At 45.6% G+C, this 11,317-nt stretch overlaps 1 protein-coding gene across 3 annotated transcripts in view; it reads left to right on the top strand.

The window, feature by feature from the left end:
- Nucleotides 1–11,154, top strand: part of Srl (sarcalumenin) — a 43,373-nt gene extending 32,219 nt beyond the window's left edge. For all 3 annotated transcript variants that reach the window (XM_031361041.1, XM_031361032.1, XM_031361026.1), the window contains 3 exons: nt 3,403–3,519; nt 4,886–5,119; nt 8,106–11,154. In XM_031361041.1, the coding sequence (XP_031216901.1) occupies nt 3,403–3,519; nt 4,886–5,119; nt 8,106–8,917 (1,163 nt within the window). In that variant the 3' untranslated portion in view covers nt 8,918–11,154. The remainder of the gene's footprint in view (nt 1–3,402; nt 3,520–4,885; nt 5,120–8,105) is intronic.
- The last annotated feature ends 163 nt before the right edge of the window (nt 11,155–11,317 follow it).

Raw genomic sequence — 11,317 nt, 5'->3', positions numbered from 1 at the left:
TATATATATATATATATACTGCGCTGTGCACCCCCAAACATACATACATACATACATATATATACACACACACACACATATATATACGCACAAAAGCTGGGCATGGTGGCTATGCTTATAGTCTCAGCCTTTGTAAGACTGAAGCAATAGAATGACTAAGGATTTAGAGCAAGCCTGGGCTACACAATGAATTTCAGGCCACCACAGGCTTTAGAGTGGGAAGCTAGCTGAACAAGATGAAATCAAATCATTCCAAACACTAGCATAATCTCTATATATTTTGTGTACAGATATTTTTAAGACATGTTTTGCTTGCTTGTTTGTCTTTAAAATAGTACAGTAGAGGGGCTGACAAGATGGCCTAGTGGGTAAATGCACCCGCAGCCCATACAGCCTTAATTCAATCCCTGGACCTGTATGGTGGGAAGAGAGAACCAGCTCCCATAATTTATCCTCTGGCTAACCCCAGCCCCACAAATACACATTTAAAAATTATTGTAGAACACTAGAATTAAGCATTTTGATCATTGTTAGAAAATTGCCTTGAAATACTCCAATCTGTATTCACAAGAACATACCAGAGAATTCTTGTTTCACCATGGTTTGCCACCTTTAAAAGTGTGACTCATTTTTCAGTGCTGGGGGTACAACCCCAGACTTTAGACATGCTAAGCAGGTGGCCTGTCACTGAGCTATATCCACAGCTACTCTCACTCCTGGTTTAAAGCTTTCATAATTGTTATTTTTGTTTTTCTTTTCAGTTCTGGGGATGGAACCCAGGGCCTTGAGCATCCTAGGCAAGTGCTCTACTATGGAGCTATAACCCCAGCCCTTGTTTTAATTGTAAATCACATCACAAATCTCTTCCTGTGTTACTTGGCAATTTCCATGTTACTCTAATGCCTACTGAGTAGCTGTGGTATCTGAGGGCATTTATCCTGCTCTACAGAAAAGGAACCTAATGCCCAGGCAGTGCTGGTTGCTCTGGCCACTGTCAGGATTGCGATTCCATTTCTTTCCCCAGGGAGTAAAACACCCTGTTCCGTCAGTTCCTATACTGTTCTTACAAGCCTATGAACCAGCCGCCCTCTCCTGCTTCTTAGAGCATGTGCAGACCTGGTATGAGGTTACAGAATCTGCCAATGGCTGGCTTTCTTCTGTCCTCTGTACTTGTCTTCTCTCCCTACTCTGACACCAAGAGTGGCATGACCCTCCCAGGGAGACTCCAAACTTAAAGCCTCAGTGGCCAAGAAGCTGCCAGCTGCCCCTGGATTGGCTCTCAGCAAAGGCCAATTGGCTCTTTTCTGGCTTCCCTTTCTGGACTTGGCTTCTCTGTCCTAATGTCTTGCCAGCTTCCTGCATGACCCCATCCTTCAAGCTTATTACTGGTCTCCCACATATGCCCACGATGCCCCCAGCTGTGCAGAGTTGGAATAGCAACACCCGAAGCTCTGTCTCACATAACCAGCATTGGCTTTTTGGAAAAATCCGTAACTGGGCATAACCCCCTTGAGATGCTTATCCGTTCTGTCCCAAGGCTGAATGCCTCTCATGTATGGTTTTTATTTTTTTTTTAAGATTTATTTTATTTTATTTTATTTTATTTTATTTTATTTTATTTTATTTTATGTGTATGAATACACTGTAGCTGTACGGTTGGCCGTGAGCCATCATGTGGCTGCTGTGAATTGAACTCAGGACGGCCCCACTCGCTCCAGCCCCACTCGCTCCGCGTAATACACTGTAGCTGTCTTCAGATATACCAGAAGAGGGCCTCAGATCTCATTACGGGTGAGCCACCATGTGGTTGCTGGGATCCGAACTCAGGACCTTCGGAAGAGCAGTCGGTGCTCTTACCCACTGAGCCATCTCGCCAGCCCGTCTCTCATGTATGTTTACACATAAGAGGGAAGGGCCAGCCCACGGACTTGTGCTCACCATGTAGGAGACATCATGGTTTAAGGCCTTGCTTTACCCGCAGAGGAACAAAGCCAGGTGCAGAAGGGCTTCATTCATTCTGTACACTGTACAGAAAAGAATGGACAGCATTGGTATGTACAACACGGTGTATGCACAGTAAGACAGCTGAAAAGTGCCAGAAACTAGCATTGGTGTCCTGGGTACACAAATATAGATAGTCCCAGCTACTCTGGAGGCTGAGGCAGGAGAATCACTTGATTCTTGAGCCCAGAACTTTGAGAACATTCTGGGAAATATAACCTCATCTCAAAAGAAAACAGAAAAAAAAAAAAAAAAAAAAAAAAAAAAAAAAAAAAAAAAAAAAAAAAAAAAAAAAAACAACCTACCTCAACCTGCCCAGCATTAATTACCTAATAGAAAGTGTGTTATGGCCTAGACAAAAGGGGCTTTTTGTACTTCAGCCTTTTGAGTCAAGACATTATACAACATTATAAGAAATAAATGAAAAAGAAGTTTAAGAAGGAGGACTACAGTTTGAGGTCTATCTCCAGGCTCAGGAAGACAAAAGCTGGAGAGTACAGGTGCTCAGTGGAGCTCATTCAGAAAAGAACTTAGAGGACCAGAAGGCAGCGATAAGAAACCATCTCTGTCCGCAGGCTCTCCAAGCTTCTTTGCCCATATTTGGTTTGGTTTGGTTTTGTATTTTTGCAGTAGTGGGAACTGAACCCAGGGCCTCACACATACTATGCAAATGCTCTGCCAGTGAGCACCCTCCTAAACCCCCTAATCCTTACTTTTGAAGACTCTAGAGACTTCTGCTTCTCTCTCACACACTCCTCCCCAGTAGCCTTGGCAGGGTCTGGTTCCTAGCATGGTGTCTTAGAGGAGCTTGGCCTCAGGGTCCAAGAGTCTAAGGAATCCCAGTTTTCAGGGTTTGGTTTCAGACCCTGGAAGACTTGTCATGGGCTAAAGAGACTAATCCGAGCTTGAAGTGAGGATTTGAGGAGACCCAGTGAAGAGATGAGGAGAGCTGCAGAGCCGCAAGCAGGCAGAGCCGAGCTCAGATGGTTCAACCTTGTATATGTCTCTTCTATGTCCTTTCTTACTGTTGATCCAGGTAGCAAACTCCAGTCTTTCTCAGTGTGGAGGTTCTGTCCTTTTGGTGAGACATTTTCTAGATGAAGCCAGGGGACTGCACCCAGCATGAGCACTGAGCCTATATGTATCAGTCCACCCAACTTCTCATCGGTGCAGGCTGATGTACCAAGAACCTGGAAAAGGTCAAAGCAATGGTTCCTGGTGTCTTTGGAGTGAATGTTCTTATAAAGCAAGATTTCACAGTTTGATCCACACAGAACCCCACAAGCTCTAGATGACCGTGGGGGATGAGGGGGATGCAGAGCGCTTTGGAGAGCAGTGCTGCGCTTGTCTAGTAAGAGCGGATGTCAGGTCACTTTTGTTTCTAATTCCCGTTGTCTGCAGATGGAGAGATTACTTCCAAGCCAATGGTGCTGTTCCTGGGACCGTGGAGCGTTGGCAAATCCACCATGATAAACTACCTCCTTGGGTTAGAAGATACTCGATACCAGCTTTATACAGGTAACTATTTTGGGGGGTATCTTAGTCAGGGTTTCTATTCCTGCACAAACATCATGACCAAGAAGCAAGTTGGGGAGGAAAGGGTTTATTCGGCTTACTTCCACATGGCTGTTGATCACCAGAGGAAGTCAGGACTGGAACTCAAGCAGGTCAGGAAGCAGGAGCTGATGCAGAGACCATGGGGGGATGTTCCTTACTGGCTTGCTTTTCCTGGCTTACTCAGCCTGCTCTCCTATAGAATCCAAGGCTTCCAGCCCAGGGATGGCACCACCCTCAAGGGGCCCCACAGCTGGGTCTCATGGAGGCACTTCCCCAACTGAAGCTCCCTTCTCTGTGGTAACTCCAGCCTGTGTCAAGTTGGCACACAAAACCAGCCAGTACAGGGGATGTATAAATTGTGAAAGCAGATGAGACATTAATATTTAATAATTAATTAATATTATTAACATTTAATAATATTAGTGAAAATAATATGTAAGAACCAGAAGCTTTGCCGCCTCCATGGCAGCACTATTCATAAAAGCCCCAAAGTAGAAACAACTCAAGGGTCCATGGCTGGATGAAGGGATAACCAGCAAGCAATGTGTGCACACAACAGAAAGAGAGGGCTTGAAGTCAGGTCGCCTAGTACCCATATAAAAGACATGTGTAGTAGCACATGCATCTGAGATTGCAGAACTTCTATAGGGACATTGGGGCTGGAGATGGGAGAGCCCCTGAATGCTAACTTGACCTATGCAGCAGTGACAATCTTCCCTGTATCAAACAAGGTGAGGATACTCACGGTTGTCTATCCTCTGACTTCCACCCCTGTGCCATGCAACACGCACACATGCACACACACACACACAAATTTGCACATATAGAAAGGAGTGAACCATGCATGCTGTCAGGACACATCAGACACATTCTTGCCATGGATAAACCTTGAAAACAATATGCTAAGCAAAACAAGCCAAGCACTAAAGCAAAGATATGGTTTGATTCTACTCATATGAGGTGCCACAGTAGGAAAAATTCAGAGACAGAAAGAGGTAGATGTTGCCAGGGAAGGGGGACAGGGAGGTGCTACTTAGCGGAGACAGAGTTTCAGTGTGGGAAGATGTAAGGCTCTGGAAATGGAGAGTGAGGATAACTGGCTCATGATAACATGAATATACTTAATGCTATTGGACAATAGGTTTAAAGATGATCAAAATGGTAAATGTTATGTTCTGTGTATTTGTCACAATTAAAAAGTGAGAGGAGAAGTCAGGGACCTAGCAAACCTGCCCTACCTTTGTGGAAGTCCTTCCATCCTTACTTGTTCACACCCCTTCCAGTGGTGTGTTCCTCAGTGCTTGCTGTTTTCCACCCATGCATGCAGGTGCTGAACCGACCACCTCTGAGTTCACTGTCCTTATGCATGGGCCCAAGCTGAAAACCATCGAGGGCATCGTCATGGCTGCTGACAGTGCCCGATCCTTCTCACCACTGGAAAAGTTTGGCCAGAATTTTCTGGAGAAGCTGATTGGCATTGAGGTTCCCCATAAACTTCTAGAACGAGTCACTTTCGTGGATACACCAGGCATCATTGAGAACCGCAAGCAACAAGAAAGAGGTAATTTAGGGGACAGGGGATATGCTCAGTGGGGAAGACTACTTGCTCTGCAAGCACAAGGACCCCAGTTCAAACCCATGTAAAAAGCCAGGCAAGGTTGCCTGTGCTTATATCTCCAGTGTTGAAGGGGATCCTTGGAGCTCTGTGGCCAAGCAGCCTAGTCAAACAAAATGAGAGACCTGTCTTAAAGAAATAAGACAGAAAGCAGTAAAGCAAGACACCTACTATCCTCCTGTGGCCAATATATGCACACTTATGGGCGCAGACTCACCCTCACATAAAACACCCACACATACACACACACAGAGAGAGAGAGGGGGGGGAGGGGAGAGAGAGAGAGAGAGAGAGAGAGAGAGAGAGAGAGAGAGAGAGAGAGAGAGAGAGAGAGAGAGAACAGCCATTTCTGAATATCAAGAGCTCCATTATTTTAGGACACTGTGATCAACAGAGGTAGGCCAGCAGAGAAGAAAGGATGGTTAATGGTCTCAACTAAGAGGTGCATTCTCTTCTTCGCTGCTTCTGTCACTGTGGCTTTGAGGTTTGGAATGTCTTGTTCTCTGCCTCCTAAAGGGCTGACTGAGTTTGGAAATGGTCAGTATTTTCCTAGACGTTCCTAGAGTTCCTACTGGTACTCTCTGTAAGATCTCAGAGATGTCCAAGCTGCGAACAAGTTGTTTTTGGGTGCCCAGTCTTTCCTGAATAGTGGAGGGCCTGGATTAATCATATCCTGGTGAATTATTTTTTAATTTTGGCTAATCTGGGGTGTGGGCTTACTCTCCACTGAACATGGCCTACATCTCTTCTTACTCTTAATATCTGTTTTATTGGGCCTGCTTTAGCCTAAACCTTCATTAGTCATCCCAGAACCCTGTTTACCTTCAGATGGCAGGGGATTGATACCCTGGGCCTGGCAAGCATGGATCTATATCATAGGCCATTGATATACTGCCATGGCACAGGGATATCTGCACTCATGTGTCCTAAACAGGGCCATCATAGTAACATGTAACTAAATGGCAAATCTCAGTGTATGGTTATGACTTGCATTTGGGTTACAACTAGACCTAGTTTATTAGTAACAATGTAATTTATAGTTAATGATAACCCTATTATGCCCTATTATCAATCAGATAGCTTTATATATTATTTGGTTACTATAGAAAAATCAGTGTTCTCAAAACTGTTGTATTAGGGATTTCTAGATGAACAGAAATTATAGAATGACTCTATCTACCTACCTATGTATGTATCTATGTATGTATCTACCTATCTATCCGGGGATTTATTAGAGTGGATTACAGAGGATGGCTGTCTATCAACAGAAAGGTTAAGAATCTAGTAGTTGTTTAGTCTACAAAGCTGGCTGTCTTCATTATACACTGGAATTCTGAAGCAGCAGGCTCTATTGCCAGAGAAGGAATAGAATTGGCAGGGAGATGGAGGGCAAGCCAGCAAAGAGAGCAAACTTCCTTCTTCCACGTCCTGTCAGAAGGCTGGGGGCAGGAGGTGTGTCTCAGATGAAAGGTAGCTCTTCCCACCTTAAAGAGATCTAGATTAAAAGTGGGGCTTCCTACTCCAAATAATTTAATTAAGAAAAGTCCCTCAGGTGAATCCAGCAGCTCAAGTTTTCGTTAATTCCATATGCAGTCAAGTAGACGACCGAGAACAGCCATCACAGTGGCAGTCCTGTCTTCTCGTTAGTAAATAAGAAAGTCAAGGAAGCAGTGAGAAGGATTAATACAGGCTGAGCCTCTGTGACTGCAGACTTAGCTGAGTGCTTTACTGTTTCACAACACACTAGCCCCCTCTGGAACTTGCCGTTAGGACCAGGCTGGCCTCACACTCACAGAGATCCTCCTGGCCTCTGCCTCCTGAATACTGGGATTATCTTGAGTGCTGGAACTAAAGTTAGGCACTACCACAGCCAGCCTGGCACAGGAGACTCTAAGTCAGCTTTGGTATTATAATTCTTTTTGTAATTTTATAGCTGATGGACAAGAAATTAAGAGCAGGTACCATCTGGCTAGTCTATACAAAGTCTAAAATGCTAGCCCAGGTCATGGCAGACACTCAACACTTTCCCCACAGTTCTTTCCCTTAAACACACATCCTCTCTCCTCCAGGCTTCCCGATATCCTCCTCGCAACATCTTTGGCATTGCCCTAGATCTTTCACACATTTAGAAAATCACTTGCTTTTTTCCTTTAAAAATTTTATTATTTCCTAGCTAGGTGGTAGTGGTGCACACCTTTAAGCTTGGGAGGTAGAAGAAGGAAGACCACTCAGAGATCTGAGGCCAGCCTGGTCTACAGAGTGAGTTCCAGGACAGCCAGAGCTACACAGAGAAATCCTGCCTCAAGAACTAAAAATAAGATAACATTTAAAAATTTTTATTTTTTTTGTGTATGGGTGTTTTAATTGCACGTATGTCTGCTCCACATGCATCCATTGTGTCCACAGAAGCCAGAAGAGGGAGCTGCCTCCTCTGAGACTCAAATTACAATTGGGAGCAGCATGTGGGTGCTGGGACTGAATCTGGGTCCTTGGAAAGGACAGCCAGCACTCTTAATCAACGAGACATCTCCCTAGTCCCAATTTTCCCCCTTTTTGTTGCTGTTTTTGTTTTTGAAGCACAGTCTCATTATGTGGCTAAGCCTAGCCTTGAACTGAAGATCTTCCTCCCTCTGCCTTCCTGAGTGCTGGGATTACAGGAGTATACTATTTCACATTGCATAAAAATGTCCACTCTGGACAAAACCTTCCCTTCACTAGGGATTCAGAAGTCACTGTATATTAAAGCATGGGTCAGACTATTCTTGACTGAAGGTTGACAAAAAAAAAAAATGCTCACTGATCTTTAGAAACCCAGAAAATAGCCAGTGCTATGGCTCTGTTTAGTCCATATAATGGTTTGGTACTGAAGGGAGTTACAAAGGGCTTTGTGTGTGCCCCACTCAGCCTGACTCCTTATTCCTGTATCCCCAAGGTTACCCCTTCAACGATGTGTGTCAGTGGTTCATCGATAGAGCCGACCTCATCTTTGTTGTCTTCGATCCCACCAAGCTGGATGTGGGTCTGGAGTTGGAGATGCTTTTCCGCCAACTGAAGGGCCGTGAGTCCCAGATAAGGATCATTTTGAACAAGGCTGACAACCTGGCCACACAAATGCTCATGCGGGTGTATGGAGCTCTCTTCTGGAGCTTGGCTCCTCTCATCAATGTCACGGAGCCTCCACGGGTTTACGTCAGCTCCTTCTGGCCACAGGACTATAAGCCTGATACCCACCGGGAACTGTTCCTCAAAGAAGAGATCTCTCTTCTGGAAGACCTCAACCAGGTGATTGAGAACAGGCTAGAGAACAAGATTGCTTTTATTCGCCAGCACGCCATCCGAGTCCGAATTCACGCCCTTTTAGTTGACCGCTATCTGCAGACTTACAAGGACAAAATGACCTTCTTCAGTGATGGGGAACTGGTCTTTAAGGACATTGTGGAAGATCCTGATAAATTCTACATTTTCAAGACCATTCTGGCAAAGACCAACGTCAGCAAGTTTGACCTTCCCAATCGTGAGGCTTATAAGGACTTCTTTGGCATCAACCCCATTTCCAATTTCAAACTCCTGTCTCAGCAGTGCTCCTACATGGGGGGTTGCTTCCTGGAGAAGATTGAACGAGCCATCACTCAGGAACTCCCCAGCCTTCTGGGTAGCATTGGGCTTGGGAAGAATCAGGGTGCTCCTAACTGTGACAAAACAGGTTGTGGTGAGACCCCAAAGAATCGCTATAAGAAGCACTAGTTTCTGTGGAGCGATTCTTGGGTCCCCAGTGGTGAATAAGCTAGTGTCCTAACTGTCTGAGAAGTCCTGGTTTGTTAACCCTTTGAGCCATACTGGCGACAATCAGTCTGCATTGGAGATTTGGGAATTCATTGAGGCCGGTGAATCAGGAAGGTTCTAGGGAGGAGAGTGGTAACTGTGAATCAGAGTGTGCGTGTCTTACTGCTTCAGTTAGAAGGCCTGACACAGGCCAGGTCAGTCTACAGGGCTTCCTTTGCTTTTTCTGGGTCCTACCTTAGAGGGACTAAATTAGAGCAGCTAAATTCTAATGAATACTAAGATAACGAGGGTCAAATAAGCTAAACTCCGTGGAAATTTCCTGAGTAGTAGAGGGTTCTCGGGTCTGTGTCAACTCCTTTCACACACATTTTCTGTTAGATCCCTGTCCCTCCTTGGCTCTCTCCTAATCTTGGGTTGATTTTTAGAATCGGACAGTCTCTTGAGTCTGATCTTCATAAATTTTGGAATCTTCTCCCTGTTTTACCAAGGGGTGGGGCATCCAGAAAACTAAAACAAGAGTTTTCAAATTAGGATGTTGCTCTGCCATCCCAAGTACATTCACTGATGTCCCAGTTGGAGAGCTCAGACACTTAGTTGTCCCTAAAAGGAGGGTGAGTGGGCAATGTATTCTTTACGTGATTTACTGGAAGGGCTCGGGGTTAATTGGTTTGCAGTGTGTCTTTGTCTGTTGCATGTCTTTGAAAGCTCAGATCACAGAGGTGCTGGGTCTCAGAGAGGACAATGGAAACCTTGCTCCCAGTCCTTGGAGGCTTCTCTGGACAGACATTCTTCCAAGTTTCGGGGGAGGCTGTTTCTACAGCTTCTTTGTGGGAGCACTTGACAGAAGACATGTCTCTTCTGGTTCCCAGAACCATGGTTTCTCTTCTCCTTTCTTCTCCATTCCCTGATGCATCAATACTTCCAACTGAGGAAAAAGTCCCTAGAATCAGAACCAGTTCCAGCCCCTTGGCAATGGCATTGGTGCCAGATAAGGCCCAAGTTCAACCTGAACTTCTGCAGATACCCACCGAAATGCAGTCAGGACAGTCAGGACCTTCACTCACCAGTGAATATGTACTTGAGGATTTCAGACTTGAGGGCACAGAGAGAGGACTCCTGAGAGTCTTGCATGGCACACATTTGAAGTGCAGAGGAGCGAGAGGCTCTGGGAGGATGAAGAGCTTTTTGATGGAGTAGGCAAGGTGAAGTTCAGGCTGCCTTGAGGGCTTTCTCTGAGCACAGCCGGCTGCCTTTTTGGGGAGCAAGCTCTCCTGGGAGCCTTGATTGTGAGGCATGGGGTTGGGATCCACCAGCACCAGGGTGTTACCTGGAGCAGAAGGAAAGAAGGGAGGAAGGCAGAGCCAAAGCCATTCTCTCTGAGGATCAAGTAGGTAGCATAAGCAGTAATCAGTGGAGGCTACATAGAGAGTTGCAATTTAGGAGTTTGTGTTTCTCTAAACTCTTAGCAGTCTGGTGCCCCCACCTAAGGTAGACTACTGCTTTTGGCTCTATGTAGGGCCCAGGATCTGCCACAAATCAGAGCTTCAGAGCTGCCAGGACACTGTTTCCAAGGGGCGAGTTCCTCCCAGAAGGTTTATTCATGGAGCCTGGTGGCTAGGGCAGATGAGCTGCAATCTCTCTTGGAATTTTCTTCCCAACTCCTGCCCTCTTCTCTCCATCACGTGCTCTCTGGAGAGACTGTTCCTCCTACCTTTTTCCTTCATGTCCCTCATGCATGTGGGTTTTGGGTGGCAACTGTTTTTTCTCAATGCACAAACCAGGGAAAAAGCTGAACTGTACGGATACTGCCCTAGCTCTCAGTGCCTGCATGCTTGGAGGAGAGCAGGTGAAGTAAGGCCGATGGATTCTTACAGGATTTGCATGTGGATGGAGGTATCTTACCAGTGGCACCTTCCTTTTGGATTTTTCTCCATCTGTTTCTTCTCTGTCTCCATTCTGTTCCTCTCCTGCCCACAGGCCACTGACGGTCAGCACAGGTTTTAGCATGCATTCTTTGCCCAGCTGGGCAGAGATGGATTTTGAGCAGGATTCTGCCTCTAGAGGGGGGGAGTTTCATCCCAGGAGGAACGTGGGATGCAGAGATGTCTGTGTCTGAACAGTGGCTGACCTTTCCAGGGTTCTTTCCATTCTGGCTTTATCAGGGAGAACGTCTCAATAAAGTTCCAATCTCTCTGCAACGCGTTGGCCTCTTGATTGTCTCCAGAAAGTGAATTTCTTAGTTTCCTTTCATCGAGTAGAGTATCATTTCCTTCCTTCCTTCCTCCCTCCCTTCTTCCCTCCCTCTCTCTCTCTCTTTCTTTTTTTCTTTCTTCCTTCCTTTCTTTTTTTTTTTTTTTTTTT

Source organism: Mastomys coucha, unplaced genomic scaffold (assembly GCF_008632895.1).
Source record: "Mastomys coucha isolate ucsf_1 unplaced genomic scaffold, UCSF_Mcou_1 pScaffold12, whole genome shotgun sequence".
NCBI lineage: Eukaryota > Metazoa > Chordata > Mammalia > Rodentia > Muridae > Mastomys > Mastomys coucha.
This window is presented reverse-complemented; position numbering and strand designations above follow the sequence as displayed.